This window comes from Eleutherodactylus coqui, chromosome 2, assembly GCF_035609145.1.
Source record: "Eleutherodactylus coqui strain aEleCoq1 chromosome 2, aEleCoq1.hap1, whole genome shotgun sequence".
Classification (NCBI taxonomy): domain Eukaryota; kingdom Metazoa; phylum Chordata; class Amphibia; order Anura; family Eleutherodactylidae; genus Eleutherodactylus; species Eleutherodactylus coqui.
Genome location: NC_089838.1, coordinates 169,578,036 through 169,599,344, shown reverse-complemented (window position 1 = coordinate 169,599,344; position 21,309 = coordinate 169,578,036). Strand labels below are relative to the sequence as shown.

Here is a 21,309-nt window from a genome sequence, read left to right as displayed (position 1 = left end):
GAGATGGACACATAACTAGTTCATCGGTACTTGCTGGACTCCATCCCGATCACTCTCTCTCACTTATTCTAGGTTTAGATGCTATTTCCATCTTATTGTGCCGCACTTATCACCCAGATAGCTCACAGGGTTCTGCCGTTTCCTGCCTGTTGGTTGGGTTTATGGGAGTGGAACACTAGTTTTGATATTTTCTCAGCTGTGGGTTTCAGAATCTGTAGGTTGGGTGTTTGCAGACTAGTTTTAGGGGTATATGGATGCTTTTTGCCCCAGATCCAGTATTTTTCTGTTGCCAGCTCTTATCGGAGGCCCTTGCATGAATGAGCTGTAAAGTGACTGACGGGAACTTTCACTACATGCTGCAAACCAGTTTATTAAGACTGATTGTTAATCGATATGACATTGACGTCAACTGACAGGTTCTCAGTACAATTCGTGGGAGGGAGAATAGAAGGCCAGAAGCCCTTTAGCATGTTTTTACACTAAGGTTTTGGCTATGTAGTCATATTTTATAGATTTTTATCTATGTAAGCTAGCAGAATTCATGTGTTAGCCTACAGATGTTTCCTTCCTCACCTTTCCTCTTGGCTCGACATATCCCGAGATGTGTGGTGTGAGATAACTAGGTTTGGAGGGTGGGGTGGTGGTGGGGGATAACTGATTTCTCAACTGCAGATACAGTTAAAAAGATGTATATGCTATATTTGGTTGTGATGTTAGTTGCAGCCTGAGAAGAGTTTTGCTTGAGCTTGTTGAAATAACTATATTGAAAGTCATGAGAAATTTAAAGGAATTGATCAGGATTAGAAAAATGTGGCTGCTGTAATTCCAAGGACAGCACTACACCTGTCCATTATTTTTATCTCCATTAGGCCGCCTGCAGACGGGCGGGTCGGATCCGGCGGCGAGAATTCTCACCGCGGGACCCGACCCCAGCACCTACAGGCAGGAGCGCGTACTCACCCGCGCCCGGCGGCCTCGGCTCTTTCATGTGCCGGCTGCCGGGCAGCCGGCGCATGCGCAGACCGGAGCCGCCGGCCGGGTGAGTGACGTTTCTGTGCGAGGCTCTGCGAGCCCCGCACAGAAGTAGGACATGCCGCGGTTTGTTTGCCGCACGACATTTCGCGCGGCCAAACCGCGGCCGTCTGCATAGCAGTGCGTATTGTAATGCACTCCTATGCAGGCTTTTAGTGGCGGAAATCCCGCGGGGAATCCCGCCGTGGGATTTCCGCCCGTCTGCAGGCGGCCTTAAGGTGAGTGAAATGGAGCTGCAGTACCATGTACAGCCTATAGACAAGTCTGGTGTAAATTTGGAAGAGAGCAGTCATATTTACTAAAGCTGAACCAACCCTTTAAGTTCTTAAAGGGCCATCCGGTGATTGAGTTATTCATTCCCTATGTAGCTTCCCCCCAGTATATGTAAGTTAGTTAGTGTTACCATGGTTAGTTATTCCTCTTGTAAAATATCCTGGCCTCTGTATCCTCAGTGGGTCATGTAATCTCAGTTCTGACCAGCCTAGATTTACTTGGGGTTATGCTGTCTAAAACTAGTCAGTTTCTCAGTCTGTGTGATGCTGTTACATGCATCCTACCACGAACTGTCTGCGGCAGGATACAGACACTCCTGTCAGGCTTAGGCCACTCACACATGCATTCAGAAAATGTCTCAAAATCACAGTATTTTACTGCGATTTCGAGTGTTGCTTTTAACGCACAACATTGTGATCGGGTGTATTAAAAAGCGCTGAAATAGAACAAACAGTGGTCATAAATCGCGGTGTTGCAAATGCTGTTTTTGAGCGCAGGTCTGAGAAGCCCTATTAAAATCAATGGCAGCATTGTACCATGGTTAGTGCATGCTCAGGACGCCACACTAATCACGATAATAATCTGTTCGTGTGAGAGAGGCCTTACTGATGACCACACAGCTGCTGTCACACAGTTATATTGAAGGAGATCACAGCTCACATACTTGTGCTCAGTAGCTTATTTAGGTGAATATAGGAGGCTAGGATTAACTGCCCCCCCAGCAGGCTGATATGGTATAGCCTCAAGTTAATGCTCTGCCTGATGCATCATGGGATTGATGTGAAAGCACTTAGCGACATATGCGATTTGAACAATGGGGCCTGACTAGGAAGGCCAAAACTAGCTACAGAATGTTTAAAGATTCTTTTCTTGGTTATGATTACCAGTAGATCCGACTGCACATCTTGGGAGTAATAAAACCAATTAAAGAGAACCCGTCGCCATGAAATGCTCCCTTGTGCTGATGTCTGTGCAGTGTCCTGTCAAAGCTACGTGCCGAACTGCCTATAAGTAATCTTAGTGAGTCACAGCTATGCGGAAGCTCCTCAGATGACTGCTGTCGGCCCTGCTAAATGGCCTACAGTCCCAGTAAGTTGAGGAACGTGTGTTTTTTAGTTTGTTTTGGAGCCTTTGGCTATTCGAGGGGGCTTATTTTTTTGTTTTGTTTAGGGGGCAGTTATAACCCCCCCTCCCCCAAATCTATTTCCTTCTCCTGCAATATCAGGGCACTTGAAAAAGGCGTAGCCTAAAGCCTGGTGTTTATGGCACCACTTATAATTCCTCCCGTTTGTTTTGTGTTCTGTGTGCCCATATATGTTTCTAATTTTGATGTTCTAAATGGCTTTATTTAGAAATAAACAGATCACTTGTGCCCTCCGCAGAAACTAACTTTTTTTGTAAATTTCTCTAGGATTTAGGCCGGGTTCACAAAAGCGTGTCGGTACAGCGTATTCCGCGCAGGGTGTTGCACTTGTAATACTCTGTACCAATCTGGTGTAGTTGGCCAAGTTACTACTGATGACTTGCACAAAACACACGCACAATTGTAGCATGTTCTATCTTGGCATGTGTTAAGCGTGCATACACGCCAAGATGGCATATGCCTATGGGCGGCACGCAGCCAGTGCGCAGTGTCACTGTTTTCTGGCTGCGTGCTGCCCGCGTATATCTCACAGCCTGCACACCGCTAGATACTTTTGAGTGAGCCCAGCCTTATTATGATGTGTTGACACTCTGGACAGAGTAGGGGGCTCCCATCCTTAGTAGTAATGAAAGCTGCATAACCGCCTCTTCTGCCTTTACCGTTCTGTCTTGCTTCTGGGAGTATCAGCGGGACGGAGAAATACAGGCATCTGAGGAAGGCCACCCCTTTTTTGTTGCCTTTCGCCTTGGCTGTAATGTGGCCCTGTATGCACACATGGCTACATACAGCTTCTGAATGACATGCAGGATATGGGAGCTCATCTTCAATCTGTCACTGTAAGATTGCTATAGATTACAGCATCTCAATCTTTTTTATGGGGGCCTCACCAGCCTGAACTTGGCCATACCTAGGCTTCTGCTTTGGTCATAGTCCGTGCCAAAAATATTTAACCCTTTGCAATCCAATTTTGGATTCAGGGTTTCCTAGGGGCTTTCTCTTTCTGCCATTATACAATGGTGCCATCTGCTGGCTAGAGCCAGTACTGCAGAATGTGACATGCTAGAGAGGCCCCCGACAACAGAGCGGCCAGTAATATACAGTAAGAATACCCTGCCGGACATCTTCTGACATCGAAGCTGTACAGCCTTCAATCAGAATGTCTTCAGATGTCAGACAGTGGATTGGAAAGGGTTAATGATTCTGTAAGTTTAGGCCTGCTGCACACGGCTGGGTCTGATCCCGCATGCGGGAGCCCGCAGTGGAATCCGACACTGTGCCCGTCAGGTTACCTGCGTACCTGTCGTCCGCCTTTTTCTGTACTGTGGATGGTCTGCACGGGGCGCTGTCAGACGTGCGCGATACAGATTTTCCCACGCCATCGCTAGGCAATGACGCGGAATCCGTGACCTTTCTGCAACGTCAAGTGGACGGCTTCCATTAACCCGCGCTAGATGGAGCTTACTGCGACTTTTACTCTGAGCGGAAAATCGCGATTGACTTCTGCTCGTGTACAGGGAAAAAACGCTTTTCCATAGCAAACTATGGGTGGTATTTGCTGCGGAATCCAGAGGCAGACACTCGCTCCGGATTCCGCAATGCAAATCTGGCCGTGTGCAGCCGGCCTTATCTCAAAGATGACCTCTTGATTCCTGGTGAACATTAAAGGAGTAGTCTGAATTATGGTATATTGGTAAAAGCCTTTCTGCAAGATTGATCGCTGAGCTCTGTTGTGACTGCAGCCACTGTGACATCCTGTAAACTCTGACTACCCCTTTTAAGGTAAGCCCAGATTGTAAGTTATGTTACTAATCCAGAAACTGGTGCAACCATAAAGACCTGTATGATCGTTTCTGTCAAAATTGCCTCCCAGCTTTGCTTCCCCAACAACTGGTTGGCTCCTGAGTTTGAGAAGTGCTGCTTTAGGTTTGCTATGCCTTGTACCGATAGCCAAGCGGAGACTGCCGGCCCCTGTTTTCAGTAGGACGCTGCACGTTGGTCTTCCTGAGTTTGTCGGTTCTATTTCCTCTATTTCATTTCACTTACTCTTGCCCTAAATAGACGACAAAGTAAAAACAAAAGTTTTGCCCAGTTGCGCGCACTCGTGTTATAAGGGAAGAGGAAGGATAAATATACTGTGATGTTTTACTTTGCTTACGACCTCAAGATCGATGTTTGTGGTTTTGTTTACCCTTGTAATTGCAACTTTCCGCTCTTACACAATACAATATGTCTTGACTTTTCCTCCTGCTCAGTGTATCAAAGTTCATGTGGGTTTAGATGTGTAATGCGAGAAGGAATGTTGTTAGATTTTTGAGAGTTTAGCTTTATTTTCCTACTTCTGTACTAGGCAGTGTTTAGTTCAGATGTTAATTTTCTGCAAATTCTGTTTGCCATGATACAGTTGGTAAAAGTGTACCTAGCTGGCCTGCTAGGCCCTAAGGAGCCACCAAGTTCCGGTCAGAAGCCTCTGGCAATCTGCACCATTATAAAACTGATATCATTGAAAGGCAAGTGTAAACTCAATTCTGTAATTATAGTATATGGAATTTCCAGATATATTCTTATTAAAGGGAATCTGTCACCTACTTTTAGGCCTGTAAGCTAAGCTTATAGGCTGAAAGTAGTTGACCCGCTGAGCTTGAGGATGTATAAAGTGTTTATACTTGCCTCCCCCGTTGTTTTCTTGGTGTCAGCGCTAAAAGCGGTCTTGAGTGGGTGCATCCACTAATGTATTGAGTGGCTGCACCAAGTAGCCCGCCTGTTCTAATCTTATAATGGGAGGACTGCTTAGCAGCGCTGCTCAATGCATTGAGCGGCGGCTTTTAGCTAACACTGGGGGGAGGTAAGTATAACACATCCTCAGACTCAGTGGGTGACTTACTTCCAGCCCATAAGCTTAGCTTATAGGGCTAAAAGTAGGTGACAGTCACTTCAGAGTTCCCTGTCCATGTGTCATATTACAGTGTTTCCCTGAAAATAAGACCCTGTTTTATATATTTTTGCCATAAGAGATACTAGGTCTTATTTTTTTTTTGGGGGGGGGGGGTCTTATTATACTTGGCAGGATCTATCTAGGTCCCTCCCACTGCTTTCCACAGTTTCGACGTGCTTCCTGCAGTCCTCGGCCACTCGTACAATTTCACTTCCTGGTTACAGGATTCATAAACTCCGCCTCCAGGAAGTGATGGCATTGATTGGTTCTTGGACTGCTGCCCAGCCAATCAATGCAGCACTGGATTAACCAATGCGATGGCTGTGATTGCTTTATCCAGTGCTGCATCGATTGGCTGAGCAGCGGTCGAAGAACCAATCACAGCCATCGCTTCCTGGAGGTGGGATTTATGAATTCATAACCAGGAATTGATACTGTACGAGTGGCTGAGGACTGCGCTGAACCTCTAGAAAGCAGCGGGAGGGACCTGGATCGAGCCTGCTAGGTAGGTAATGTATTCCTTTTTTTATGTAGTGTAACTAGGGCTTATTTTCCAGGTAGGGCTTTTCAAGCTTATTTCAAGCCTCCCCAAAAATTAGACTGGGCTTATACTCGAGGTAGGTCTTATTTTCAGGGAAATAGGATAGAGAGGCTCCCTCTTTAGTGGACCTTAGCTCTCCAATGTATTTGTGTCGTATTTATCTTTATTTGCCGTTGATTATACAGCATCAAAATATTTGCAGTGTTCAGAGATTGTCATTATGTATCTTATTTCCTGCATAGAGTAGAACTCTGAATCTACCTTTCCTGTCTCAGAACGCACAGCAGTCTTATCTGTACAAACTATCACAGACGAGGCATGATGTGACAAGAGCAACTTAGGGCATTTTTACACATGGCGATAGTCGTTCGCCTGAGCAAATGAAGACCCGGTTTGCTCGTTCGCTCAGGTGGTCAGTTCAAACACAAAGATAAATTAATTTTATTTTTTTGCAGAATCATTGTTCATTTCATGCAAGCATGAAAATCCTGCTTGTTTGCTGTTTAGTTGGAGTGATTGGTGTGTAAACCGAATGATTCGCGATTGGTCAGTCATTCTCATTCACTGGTACAAGCAATCTGTCATATGGCTTGTTTCTTTGCTCGGGTGTAAAAGTACCCTTAGTCATGTCTCAGAGACCTCAGAGAACTGAGGTGTGGCAGGTTTGAGGTGGTGGTGGGGGGGGGGGGGGTGCGGCAAACGCATCACATGTTGCAGTGGAGTGAATAGAGCGGCCATTGGAGCTGCCGATTGAATAATATTACGTAGCAGACACCCACCTGCAGCGGCCGTGATCGGAGATAACCAATTCTCGCTGTTCAGCCACCTTGTTGTCTGAGTCATTAGCATCCATGGCACCAGAGCTGTTTAGGGGGGGGGGGGGGCTTCCTCAATCACCCCGTAGGTCCCTCTGCAACATAACTGTGGGGTGCAAAGGGGTATCATGACTACTAATGCACTGTATATAGTATGAGCGATTCACGTATTGCTTATCTTCAGGTCCAGTAGTGCGACAAAGATTTTTAAATATATCAAAACAACAAATCTTCCCGTTTTCCAATTTTTTTATGGCTAGAATGCAACCATTAATAATGAAGATAACTGTTATCACTGCGTTCTTAAACACTCTATTTCTAAAGGTTTAAACTTTTAATCTTGCACAGTGAATGCCATAAAAAATACACAATAACAGAATTGTTATCACCTTGCCTTATTGAGTAATAAAACATAATCTAACTCCATCAACTATTATAAATTTACTGTAGCCGTAACGTCTGCCCCTCAGAATAACATTATTGAGGCATTTATATTGCATGGCAAACAACATTAAAAATCGCTGGCCGCAGCATGTCCATTCTTTTTTGCGGCTAAGTGCCCCGGGTTTTGAAGCAGCGCTTTCTCAGCGAAAATCTTGCAGTTTTCCACTGTGGCCAAACCGCAATATTTCCACCGGGAATACGCTGTGTGGGAACCCAGCCTAAGGCCGCCTGCACACGGGCGGAAATCCCGCGGCGGTATTTCCCGTGGGATTTCCGCCACTGAAAGTTTGCATAGGAGTGCATTACAATACACACTCCTATGCAGACGGCCGCGGTTTGGCCGCGCGAAATCTCGCGCGGCAAACAAACCGCGGCATGTCCTATTTTTGTGCGGGGCTCGCACTCACCCGGCCGCCGGCTCCAGTCTGCGCATGCGCCGGCTGCGCCGCAGCCAGCACATGAAAGAGCCGGGGGCCGCCAGGCGCGGGTGAGTACGCGCTCGTCCCTGCAGGCTGTCGGGTCCCGCGGCGAGAATTCTCGCTGCCGGATCCGACCCGCTCGTCTGCAGGTGGCCTAAATGTTCTGAAGCAAAAAAGAGTTCTGTTTCTCTTCCTGCCGATACACTGCTTGTTTACAACTAGCTAGCGGGTGACCACTGAGGCTAATCAGTGGCCCCATGCTCAAATGTCGAATTACCGTCATCCCCATACAGTAATGGGAATTGTGATGCCAGTGGAGTGGCTAGCTATTGGTAACAAGGATTGGGAGGACCGCTAGTGCTTCAACAATGAATAATCGCAGAAAAGAGGAATACTGATTCACTAAAATATAGTACAACAAAAAAACAAAACAAAGTAAAGATATACTAAACCTCTAACTTTACCTTCACCCACAGCGCTATTGCCAGTACTAAAGCTTCGACCTTTAGTCTTTATGCAAGTATCAAAACTCGAGAGAGGAAGAACTTTAAATTTCCCTAAAGGAATTAGTCAGACATGTTTGATGTAGTGTTACGGTATTCAGTCCACCGACCCCTTATCATATTACATTTGGCAGGGCAACCTCGAGCCATGTACATTAGCTTATATAAAGGGATGACACTTTATTTCATTCAGCCAGGCAGTCTCGGTGAGTTTTTGGAGGTGCTTCCAGTTGAGTAATATTACTTGTTTTGCGTAGAAAAGCAGTAGTTTGTATAGAGTGCGTGTTGCTGCATCAACCGGGATATCTTCCATAAGGCCTAAGAGGCAAACCTTGGGGTGCAAAATACGTGGGGTTCCCAAATTTGTTTCTAGAAACTCGAATATCACACCAGTAAGTCTGTAAGACATGACACTCCCAGAACATATGCATGATTGTGCTCACACCTGTCAGGCATCTTGGATAGACCACCTCAAGGGATTGGCCAATAGCATGTAGGGGTGTGATATATTCTATAAAGGAGCTTAACTTATACTAGTTTGTCCCTAGCATTAATCGGGGGGGGGGGGGGGGGGCTGGAGGTGGCCAAGAGGCCACTCCAGTCGTCAGAGTCGAGGTCCGGTATATCTGAGCCCTATTTCTCAAGAGTCTTATCCAGTAGAGTAAGGCTACATATCAGCTGCCTATAAAAACTAGAGAGGTTTCAGGAGGTTGGCCATCTGTGCCAGGTCTTTCAGCCTGGTCAAAGCAAGGGGAATGTTCAAGCCCCCAAATTGGGCTCTAAGGGCGTATCTGAGTTGGAAGTATCTAAAAAGGATCTAATGGAGAAGCCAAAATATATCATCAGTTGTAAGGAAGAGCAGAGATCGCCCCCTTCCACCAAAATCCGAGATCGTAGTGATTCCATGAAGTCTCCAGAAGACGGTATCTGGTATGCACTGGAAGTGTGGAAGATTGGAACTGTTCCATAGGGGAGTGTGGGGTGACCATTTGGCTGCTTCATCAGGTATCAGATGGAGGGCGATATTCCAGACCTTGAGTCACCCACATAGGTGTAGGTAGAGTACTTACACGTGAGATCGGTCCCCCATAGCAGCAAGCCTCTCAAGCTTTGTTCAGGACCTATTATTCTGCATATATCCTCTTTAAATGTCATTAAAGCTTGGACACTGCTATGTCAATAGGAAAATAAGTTATGGCTCTTGGAAGGTAGAAATGGGGGGGGGGGGGGGGTAAAGGCAAATATGAAAAATGACTGAGAAGGGGTAACAGATATGAGGTGCATACTTAGTTGCCAGCTGTTATAGGCCTTAACCCCTGAGTGTTCCTCTGCCAGATCCAGGATCCACAGTGTGCCCAGTCTGTCCGTGCATTGCTGGCTCCGCTCTGCACTATTACGATTGCAGCCCCTGTTAATCTGTCACATGCTTTATATGGGTGTGGAGTTTGGAGAGTTAAGTACGTGCAGATAGGGCTATGTCTGAAATGCTGAAGCCTTGCTCGTTTGCTCAATGTCTTCCTTCTTTCCACCTTACAGCGACGTAAACAGTCATGTTAAAGTGAAGCAGAAAGGTGCCGTGCAGAACATGCTAAGGAGACTGGACAAGATCAGGTTCAGAGGTCAGAAGAGAGACGAGTTTCCATACTTAGCGGAGTCCCCCAATGCTTCCGATACAGAATGTGGCGATGAAATCACCTTGAAAATATCTCGATCATCAAAAGATAATGAGGAGTTGAAGGACCCGGTGAGTGATCACGTCTTGGTCTATAATTTGTCATGTATCTGGCAGGTAAGTTTGGGCAGACATTAGTGCTCACCCACCACACTGCTGTGTAATGTGCTCTTATTGTTCTGTGATATTAGCACTGGGAGGCATTCATCATGACTGTTCTGTCTGGCTGTCGCACTCCTATGGATGCCAGCGGAAAGGTGTGAGATCACTCTTGATTTGGTAAAACTAGCTTTATTCTGAATTCTAAGCTCTCTATTTCAATACACCTAACCAGTCCTGTTTATCTCTTGCTGTATTATCAGTAATTGAAGTCTTGTCTCCTTTTTATGAAAATCATTTTTTTCATAAAAAATGGGTTTTGTGTTAGTTATTTTGCAGTTGAAGCAGAAAACAGATAGACAAAGGCAGGTATTAGGCACATAAGTTAAGGCTCCTCTAGTAGTCGATTTGCATAGTTTAGGATGTTACCTCTTATTTATACACAGTAGATGATTGGGCGGCTTTACCTCTTGGTTTATTAGCACTCACACATTATTCAGCGCTGCACCCAGGTTGGCAAGACTTATATTACATACTTTAAATACCATACAATAATCAGAATGTAATTAGTATGGGCATTTGAATAATAAGCTGTCAGTCACATGTTCACTGACAGTAAAGAGCTGCTGTGTAAAGGGTGTGGGCATGCCTCTAGATGTCCCTACAGACTATAAAGAGTTAAGAGCCCTTTGCATGGTTCCATCTGAGCTATGTGATGAATGAGCAACAAGATTGGCGCTAGTTTATTGGGCCATCACATAGGCTGCTTCAGAGAGTATGAGAGATGAGCAGTCGTTCATGTGAACATCCGTCCCCCCATAGTGTCGTCGCTGTCAGCAGCACATCCCCCCAGAGTGTGTTACGTATAGAGTGGGAGGAATGGTTGTCAGCCCTACAGCCATTTGGCCAACAGCTGTCGAAAGTGTGGGGGCAGCTGAAAGGGGTATTAACTATCTATTAAAATTGGGGGATACGGGACCCTGTTTCTCATGATCGGTGGGGTTCCAGATCGCTGGGATAGTTAAGTTCTAATTCTGGGAATGTGCTTTAACGTTTCTGTTGATGCTGTATTTATATTTTGCAACTTCTGAATACAAATTGGTTGATAATCCACTATGTAAATATTGTAATTCTCTGCATGAATCACCACTACATGCAAGCTGCTCCTGAGAAACTTGGTGTCTACTCTTTGGACAGCACATAGACCTCTGTCTGAGCAGCCAATGTCTATGGACACCATACTTGCATGTCATATTCTGTAAATGCATGCGAGTAGCTTATCTGTGATAGGCATGGACAGTACATGCCCAAAAATACAGCCATGTGAATTGTCCCTAAGGGGGCTAGTGGCTGCGGTCTCAAGTTCTAGTGCAGCCTGGCCGTTACAGGTAAAATGAGTGTTACTGGTGTCCGGATAATGGCACCCTGAATGTGCTAAGCTATTTAACCATTTCATGCAAACTGTATAGTTCTTGGGGTGTGAGTCCAATCTAGAGTTTAACCCCTTAGTGTATATACGGGGCTTCTGTTAAGGCACTTTGCAGTGCTTCAGAATGGCGTCCGCCTGGAAAATGCTGTGCCTGGAAGCTTCTACACCTCAGTGCACTAGTTGGAGGCGGCAGCTGGGACAATAGCCAGGTGACCACGTTAACTACAAGGCAATAAAATAATAGAGAAAAAAAGCAAACCATGAAAAATCAGTAATGACTATCTCTGAACTAACCAGTGTAACTTCCCTCATTTCTTGCATCTGAAAATGTAACATTTTTTTGCTATTCATGTTAAATTTCTGCACACCACTAATTCTAAAAACAAATACTTTATGTGTGAAAAAAAAAAAATGCATGTGGCAACATTAAGGCTGCCTGTCCACGGGCGGTATTGAATTGCGTTCCCCGCAGCGATAATCCGGCCGTGGGGAACACAATGCACGCTTTCCATAGTGTTGCTATGGAGGGCACAGCCCACCTATCCACGAGCGTAGAATCATAGGCTGACCGCGTAGAATTGCTATCTGTCAGATAGGCTCACCGCGGAGATCTGCCTCCCGTGGTGGAGATCCGCCGCGGGATACCGCAATGTCCGTAGACAGGAAAATCCATGGAAAAAATCTACAGATGAGAAAGGAAGAAAACTAAAATTGCTCTCTGTACATAGTATATAGAAATGTGTTCTTTACAAGTTAATGCAGTCCATAGGGCACTATGCTTTCAGCCAGTCTCGCACGTGTGTATTACAGGTGACACGGATAACTGTCCCTGGTCCCACTGCCGTTCTGCTGACCCATACTCTCAGCATGATGGGAAGTTCTGGTCAGTAGGTGGGATGGGATACTCGCCTGTAATATGTTTGTGACCCTGGCCCTCAGGGGGGTTATTGCAGCGTTGTATATCAATACAGCAGCAACATGCAACTTGTTACATATGCTTATTAAGCTGCATGACAAATGACAGGTACTCTAGTTAATGACAAACAATAGCTTTTCCCTATGACTTGTAATTTGTAGCATAAATAGGAATACACTAAGCATGGCATTGCTGTAGCTGCTAGCAGCCTTGTATGTATGTGTAAGTAGGAGCGTCTGCTTGATGGAGCAGCATCTTCTTGTGGACCGGAGAGGATGTGTGCGAGCTGCTATGCAGCCCTGCAGTGGTCCCTCCCTGTAATGTAGAAGGCTTCAGTGACGTCTCTGCTTCCCGGACTGCTGCAGGAATGCTGGCTGTCATGTCTGCGCCTGCGTGATGTCCAATGCCTCTTACTGTCTAAGCTGGTAACAAGGCTTTGGGCTCTGGTTTGGACCTCCACACAATGCTGCCGTTCTACTTTACGTGACCCGTCTGATACTGCAGGATTTGTGCTCTGACCGCAGCTCAAGGAATAAGGTTAATGCTTCCTTACTTCCCACTGTTCTTGCTTTAGAAGGGACAGGCACTGTGGGATGGGAACAGTTGGCTACAGAGGAACCGTTTTCGTTTAGCTATGAACATGCCTATAGTTTGCATTTTTAATGTTTTCAGGCTGCATTTGGTTGATCTTGCTGTTTAACCCTTTCTTAGGCTAATTCAGAGACAATCATCATGGCTTCTGGAATACCGGAATATAACCGGACAGAGACTGATCGACTCAATGAAGTTAAGGGGCATCTGGAAATTGCCTTACTGGAAAAACACTTTTTGCGTAAGTAAGAAGTATGATGTGATGTGATATTTCATCTGTATACCTACTGTCTGAGCAGAATGCATCTTATCCCCCTTATTACGGTACTTGGGTGCCTTGTATTAACATCTGTAAGTGGCTTTTAATATCGTTAATACTAAGCTTCAATGTTAGCTCCAATTTAACCTGCAGTATTCAGACTGCTTTGTTTTACCAGCCTTTGTATAACCAAGGAGCAGGTACCATAGAGGTAGTAGATGTAGCTGCTAGGGGGCGCAGGGGACCAGCCCTGATCATGGGGTTGAGTCTCCAGAAGGATTCGGCTGGTACAAAAAAAAAACCTAGGGAGGTGGCCCAAGGGTTATGGAAAGGGTGGGACACGAGGAGGGGAGATGAACATCAGGCCCTTCTGCCCTGGGTGACAAAACCTACCTGGTATCCTTATGGGTGTTTTTTTTTTTTTCTTCTTCTTCAATGGGGACCCCCACTTTTATGCATGTATCTGCCTAGGAGTTGTACAGCTCTCCAGCCAAAAGGATTAATTTGTACCATTTTTAATAACTTTATTCTCTTTTAAATCTTGCCCACAATAATTGATGGTGTTCTATGCTGCTGCCCTCATCAGAATATACACAAGTCTGCCCTATACGGTCATATAGACAATGTAGTGTCATTTATGTAAGGTTACTTTCTCCTGGTTATGTAAAAAAAACTGGCATACAAGTTCTGCTTTGTGTAGTGTTTGGTCACCTTGTTGCTTTTAGACCTCTCACTCCGGCGACGCGACATTGGTGGTCTGTGCGATATCGCTGCGTTTTATCACGGTGATATTGTGATTTTGTGTTGCTACAAAGCCGCGCAACTTGAAAATATAAGCCCTAGCTGCATAAAAAAAAAACAAATACAACAGCCGCTTTTCACTCCATTGCTTCTTCTCTGCAGGTCCCTGGCACTTGCTTGTAGTTTTCTCTTCCTGGAGAGGGGACTTTTGTACCCCTGACCAGGAAGCGCTGAGAGAAAACTACAAGCAAGTGTCGGGGACCTGCAGAGAAGAAGCGGTGGAGTGAAAAGCGGCTGTTAGGTGATTGGTTTTTTTTTTTGTTTTTTTTTTTCTATGCAGCGAAGGCTTTTACAATAGGATTTCCTACTGTAAAAGTCGCACTGCACGAAAACAGTTTTCATGCGATGAAACAGAAAATAAGGCTCCATAGGGAAACCTGGGCTACAAAGCATTGCAAGTCGTGGGCATATCTACCAACCCAGAATTCTTTTTCCCCCTCGCAATGTCGCAGGCTACAAAACATCGCTAATGTGAAGTAACCCATAGGAAAGCATGGGCTTTACGTACATGCAATCTGCGGCATCACAAGAAAATCGTGCGATTTCTATCGCCCTTCTGAAACCAGCCTTCCCTGCTCTGTTATGAGAGCTGACAAACTGCACCCAGTGGTCATTTGAACCCACCATATAACTGGTAAAATGTAGGAATGCTTTGGTCTTTTGGACACTATCAGTTGTGTTTTTAGCCCTTTATTAAACAGCGAGCTGCTGTTCCTGTGCTTGGTTGAATCTCAAGCCCCTAGAAGGAGTTGTCAAAGTGTAATGAAACTTCCTCTGTGTGATTGTAACGTTGATATAAGTAAGTGATTACAATATCAGAGCAGAAGGATAATTTATTGCGGAAAACTGAACACTTGAATGGAGGCTCTAGTACCCTGTTGTACCGCCTCTAGCTTGGTTGTAAAAGGTGATACGGGGGGGCATGGAGGTAAACACGTTCTGTACGGTATCCTGTGATATATCGGTCCACATTTGCTGTAACTGAGCCTCTAGATCGTGCATAATTGTAGGCGGTCAAGGTTGGCGTCCCAGATAGTCCTATACATGTTCTATTGGTTATAAATCTGGTGACTGGATAAACCACAGAAGTGTGGCAATGATGCGCAGACATTCCTGTGACAGCCTTTCTGTGTGCGGCCGCACATTATCCTGCTGGAACATGACTCTTGGAAGCTGCCATAAGAGGAACACATGTGGCTGCAGGATGTCCTGAACATATCACTGAGCTGTCATTGTCCCTCCTACCACTACTGGAGGTGACTGACTGTCATATGTGATAGCCTCCAGACCACCACAGTAGCAGTGGGGGCAGTGTGCCACCCCACAAACAAAGGCAGGATTGAGGCGCTCACCCCTAGGTCTACAGACATTAACACAGCTGCCAACTGTGAACAAACTAAACCTGGATTTATTGCTGAAGACCTCCCGGTTCCACTCCATAGCAGTCCAGTTTTGTAGCTCATTACACCACTGCAAACTGAGGAAACAATGAAAGGGTGGCAAAGGCAGTGCACGTAATGGGTGCCATGACAAATGTCCTTTAGCCAAGTGCTTGGTAAGGGTTCTGACAGACATGAGCCTGTAACAATAGTGCCATCTGTCTCTTGATGGTGGACAATAAAACAGAGCTGCTCGTGCTTGTCTGACAGTCCTCTCTAATAGTGGTCTATCGGGGGCGTCCTGAGCCTGTTGTGCTTGCTCTCATGCATCCACTGGACCCAACATCTAACAGTCTGGTCAGAACGGCAATTTATCAATACCACCATCCAGCTTCTCACGTTCCAAGAATGCCCCCTCTCAAATTCTGTTAACTGGGCAAAATCTCTCTGATTGCGTCTTAAAGGCGTCTAGTGGTCAACAAGCTCCACACAAGCAGAAAAAGAGGTCCCTACACACACGTGGCCTCTGAGAGCCTATAGGCCAAGGCTCGGACCACATTTAAGGCCTCAGGTGACAAGACTGTTAATCTAATCGGGCCACAGCTCTAATAATTTGCATATCTTCCTGAGATGTAACCGCATGCTGCGTTTTTTGCAGCAAAACAACTTCTAGGTGCTTTTTCTTTTTGACAATGAGTTTAAAAAGGTGTATTGGTGGTTGGTAGTATTGTATCTTCCTGTTGGTGACGAGATACAATAATACCTTGGTGGTTAATAGTGAGTGAAATATTGGTTAGTTTTTAAAAAATATATAAATAACACTCATCTAAATACAGTGAATGCTTAAGGCCGCCTGCAGACAGCAGGGTGCAGAGACCTGCGGCTCACCCGCTCCCGGCGTCTTCCGTCTCTGCTATGCGCTAGCCGCTGGCCAGCCGGCGCATGCGCAGAGCGGAGCAGGCTTGTCACTACGGACATTTCTATGGGGGCCTCTGCAAGATCCGCACAGAAATAGAACATGCTGTGATTTGTTGTCCACGTGGACACATCGCGGCTGTGTGCACAGGATTGCGTTTTGTAATGCATCCTATGCAGGCAGGCACGAGCGGAAATTCTGCGGGAAATCCTGCCGCGGAATTTCCACCAGTGTGCAGGGGGCCTAATTGAGATCAGTGTTTCAGTAATTAGTAAAAACATAACTTCATAGATAAGTAAAACAAAAATACAGAATAAAACAACAATGTATACATAAGAAAATAACCTAAAGCCGATGCCAACCAAAACCATCACTGTATGCGCCCTGTAATCCAAAACCATACACATTATATATCAAAACGTCCAAAACAAAATGAGGAACCTGTTCCCATACTTTATTTTAGCGTAAATATACTAATTAAAAAAAAGTTAAAAGAATCATTTATTTTACCTTTTTAGCCCAATAATACAAAAAAACTGAAAGTCAGTGAAAAACATATTAAAAAATAGTCCTATATGTCACAGAAAAAAAAACACAGTAAAAATAATTCTGGTAGCTACAGGAAAAAAAAGGCAGTAAAACTACCACATGGGTAAAATGTGTAAAGTGTCTGGTCCTTAAGGGGTTAATAAGTATTTTAAAACTTGTAGGTTTTGGCACTCTTAAATCGCATTATTTTATCTTTCCTCCTTTTTGCCTTATCACAGAGGAAGAGCTTAGGAAGCTACGGGAAGAGACCAACATTGAAACGTTAAAACAGGACCTGGAAAAAGAGAGGCAAAAACGGGTAGAACTGGAGCAGAAGATGACTGAGTTGGTGAAAGCGAGGTAACCTATGAACTCCATGTTTTGAACAACCACTTTTACATGCTATTAAATACTTGCTAAAAAAGTTCTCCACCTAAATCTACTTCCAGAAAAGTAGTAATCCAGTTTGAGATCTAGAAAGCCATAACTTGCTTGGTGACAGTCATTGTCTGTGCCGACAAAGGATATGTTTACATTTGGCAGAGTTGTACACATTTCTGCGAAAATTTGTTCCGTGTATCAAAATGGGGTAATTTTCTTAGCATAGTGCATTCACATGAATGGGGTGATTTTTCAGAGATTTCTCTTATGAACAAACCCGTCTTGCAGAGGAATGCCTGAGATAGACGCATGTGCTATGGCTAGTCGGTCTCAAGTAATTATTTCTTCTGACTCCACCATAAGGATGCTCTTTTCTAGAGATGAGCGAGCGTACTCGGTAAGGACAGATACCCAAGCGAGTATCGTCCTAATCGAGTACCTGCCTGCTCTCCCGCAAAGGTTCGGGTGCTGGTGGGGAGCGGCTGGGGGAGAGCGTTGGGGAATGGGGGGGGGGGGAGATCTCTCTCTCTCCCCCAGCTCCCTCCTACTCACCCCGGCCGGCACCCAAATCTTTGCGAGCAGGCAGGTACTCGGTAAGGACGATACTCGCTCGAGTATCTGTCCTTACCGAGTACGCGCACTCATCTCTACTTTTTTCCTTTCCCATGAATGTATTCATGCTTATTTCAATGGATAAATGGGAATAAGTCGCTGCTTGACACATCCAACATAAATGACCTCTCTTTATCCCAACATCTGCTTTTTGGGTGTTAGTCAGCAGCCCTCTTTTCAGAGTCCTTTGTGATTGTCTTCAAATCTATTGGGAGAGCGAGTGCACGGGACTCTGTGGGGAACCAGACTCCAGAGCGAACACAGCTGGATTGTGGGAGCGGGTGATTATAAAAAATACATCATCTGGTCCCTGTCACTTCCTCTAACAGCGCCATAACTTTATGGCGCTGTGAAGTTCCCTTTTAAGTCCGCTGTGAATCTTGTTTCATAGTGCAGCTGCCATTCTTCCGGTGTAAGACTAGCTTCCACGAGACAGAACAGCTGAGCATTACTGATCTGCTGAATTCATATCTTGATGAACTGGATATGGTTTTCTCCAGCAGGTTTCGGGGTATTTTGTAGCTTCCAAATTGTATAGTGTGCACACATCATCGAGCAGATTAGACACAAGCGATCAGTCTCATATCCAAAATGGCTCTCTGCCCAAAAACAGCCAGACAGCTCCTTTTATTGTAAAGCATAACATGGGCGTGCAACAGGTTACATCAGTAACATATAGGATTCTCATTTGTCGGATCATATAGAATCTCCCGCCTCTCTGCCCACCCTCTCCAAGTGTTGATGTGGCGTGGACTCTGTCCTAGCTGAAGTCATTTCTGTGTAGTGATAAATCATTGTTTAACTAACTTCAGGATGGGAGGGGTGATAGGGCTAGGAAAACACTCAGTATTGGACAAGTATATACATATAACACTATAACCTATAACTCTTAGAGGCTGGTTGTGCAACTTGTGTAATCAGAGCAAATACCATGATTAGATTGTGCGTCCATTAAACTCCACAGGGCTAAAAGTCATTACAACAGCATAATACATTTGGTTTATACAAATCGATAGACATTTTATACTAACTAATCATCATGTCTATCACATTGAGTATGTGCTTATTGGTACAGGTTGGAAATGATAACATCGATTCTGGTATAAATATTGGTTTCATTCTGAGTCAGGCTGAAGACAGATGATTTCTTTTTTTAGTAGTTGTCCAAGAGATAACGTGAATGATCACATATTACAGAAGTAGGAGATATAGAAAGGCAGTAATAAACTGCTTCACTTTGTCACTGTCAGATATTTAGAAGCTATTGGTGAAGAAGTCAACAAATGATAGTTATTAGAGATGAGCGAACGTACTCGTCCGAGCTTGATACTCGTTCGAGTATTAGCGTGTTCGAGATGCTCGTTACTCGTGACAAGCACCACGCGATGTTCGGGTTACTTTCACTTTCATCTCTGAGAGGTTAGCGCGCTTTTCTGGCCAATTGAAAGACAGGGAAGGCATTACAACTTCCCCCTGCGACGTTCAAGCCCTATACCACCCCCCTGCAGTGAGTGGCTGGCGAGATCAGGTGTCACCCGAGTATAAAAATCGGCCCCTCCCGCGGCTCGCCTCAGATGCGTTGTGACATAGCTGAGGGAAAGTGCTATCGTGTTGGAGCTGCTGTAGGGAGAGTGTTAGGAGTTAGTGTAGGCTTCAAGAACCCCAACGGTCCTTCTTAGGGCCACATCTAACCGTGTGCAGTAGTGTGGAGGCTGCTTTTTGCAGTGTTGCACATTTTTTTTTTTTTTGGTATATCGGCCGTGCAGAGCATTGCGCCCTGCAGTAATACTCCAGGGACAGAATTGTGGAGGCAGGGCCAGAAGACATATATTATTGATTGAATATACGCAGTGGTCCTTTTCAAAAAAATATTGGGCAAAAAATCTATTTGGCCTGCCTGTCACTGTGCTCAGTGTTCTGGGTCCGTGTGTGCTGGGTGTAGTACTTCAACAAAATCATACGCAGCCAGCTAATTTGGCGCAAGCCTGCTGTAACACTTATTTCCTGGCTGTGAAATCACCGCTCTGTTGCAGTTAATAACAGTGCAACACTCTGCAGTTCTGTGACACACTCCAGGGACAGAATTGTGGAGGCAGGGACAGAAGACATATAATATTGATTGAATATACGCAGTGGGCTTTTTCAAAAAAATATTGGGCAGAAAATCTATTTGGCCTGCCTGTCACTGTGCTCAGTGTTCTGGGTCCGTGTGTGCTGGATGTAGTAGTTCTACAAATAAATACGCAGCCAGCTAAGTGTTACAGCAGGCGTGCGCCAAATTATTTCCTGGCGTTCCGTAAGCGAAGTCAGCCTCCAACCACAGGCCAATAAGCGGCACATTTAATTACAGCGTTCTGTTTCTGCATTACTGGTAATACAGCATGCTGAGGGGTAGGGGTAGGCCTAGAGGACGTGGGCGCGGCCGAGGACGCGGAGGCCCTAGTCAGGGTGTGGGCACAGGCCGAGCTCCTGATCCAGGTGTATCGCAGCCGACTGCTGCGGGATTAGGAGAGAGGCACGTTTCTGGCGTCCCCACATTCATAGCACATTTAATGGGTCCACGCGGTAGACCTTTATTAGAAAATGAGCAGTGTGAGCAGGTCCTGTCGTGGATGGCAGAAAGTGCTTCCAACAACCTATCGTCCACCCACAGTTCTGCGCCGTCCACTGCTGCAACTCAGAATCCTCTGGCTGCTGCTCCTTCCTCCCAGCCTCCTCACTCCATGAAAATGAGACATTCTGAGGAGCGGGCAGACTCCCAGGAACTGTTCTCGGGCCCCTGCTCAGATTGGGCAGCAGTGGTTCCTCTCCCACCAGAGGAGTTTATCGTGACTGATGCCCAACCATTGCAAAGTTCCCGGGGTCCGGGGGATGAGGCTGGGGACTTCCGGCAACTGTCTCAAGAGCTTTCAGTGGGTGAGGAGGCCGATGACGATGAGACACAGTTGTCTATCAGTGAGGTAGTAGTAAGGGCATTAAGTCCGAGGGAGGAGCGCACCGAGGATTCTGAGGAAGAGCAGCAGGACAATGAGGTGACTGACCCCACCTGGTTTGCTACGCCTACTGAGGACAGGTCTTCAGAGGGGGAGGCAAGGGCAGGTTGCAAGAGGCAGGGGTAGAGGCAGGGCCAGACCGAATAATCCACCAATTGTTTCCCAAAGCGCCCCCTCGCGCCATGCCACCCTGCAGAGGCCGAGGTGCTCAAAGGTCTGGCAGTTTTTCACTGAGAGTGCAGACGACCAACGAACAGTGGTGTGCAACCTTTGTCGCGCCAAGATCAGCCGGGGAGCCACCACCACCAGCCTCACCACCACCAGCATGCGCAGACATATGATGGCCAAGCACCCCACAAGGTGGGACATAGGCCGTTCACCGCCTCCGGTTTGCACCGCTGCCTCTCCCCCTGTGCCCCAACCTACCACTAAGATCCAACCCCGCTCTGAGGACACAGGCACTACCGTCTCCTGGCCTGCACCCACACCCTCACCTCCGCTGTCCTCGGCCCCATCCACCAATGTCTCTCAGCGCACCGCCCAGCCGTCGCTAGCGCAAGTGTTTGAGCGCAAGTACGCCGCCACGCACCCGCACGCTCAAGCGTTAAACGTGCACGTAGCCAAATTTAT

General features: G+C 46.0%; 1 protein-coding gene across 1 annotated transcript in view; it reads left to right on the top strand.

The window, feature by feature from the left end:
• GRAMD4 (GRAM domain containing 4) overlaps nt 1-21,309 on the top strand; it is a 110,960-nt gene that overhangs the window by 22,703 nt on the left and 66,948 nt on the right. Inside the window, exons 2-4 of the mRNA XM_066591891.1 lie at nt 9,640-9,847; nt 12,931-13,051; nt 16,933-17,053. Coding sequence (XP_066447988.1) covers nt 9,640-9,847; nt 12,931-13,051; nt 16,933-17,053 — 450 coding nt within the window. The remainder of the gene's footprint in view (nt 1-9,639; nt 9,848-12,930; nt 13,052-16,932; nt 17,054-21,309) is intronic.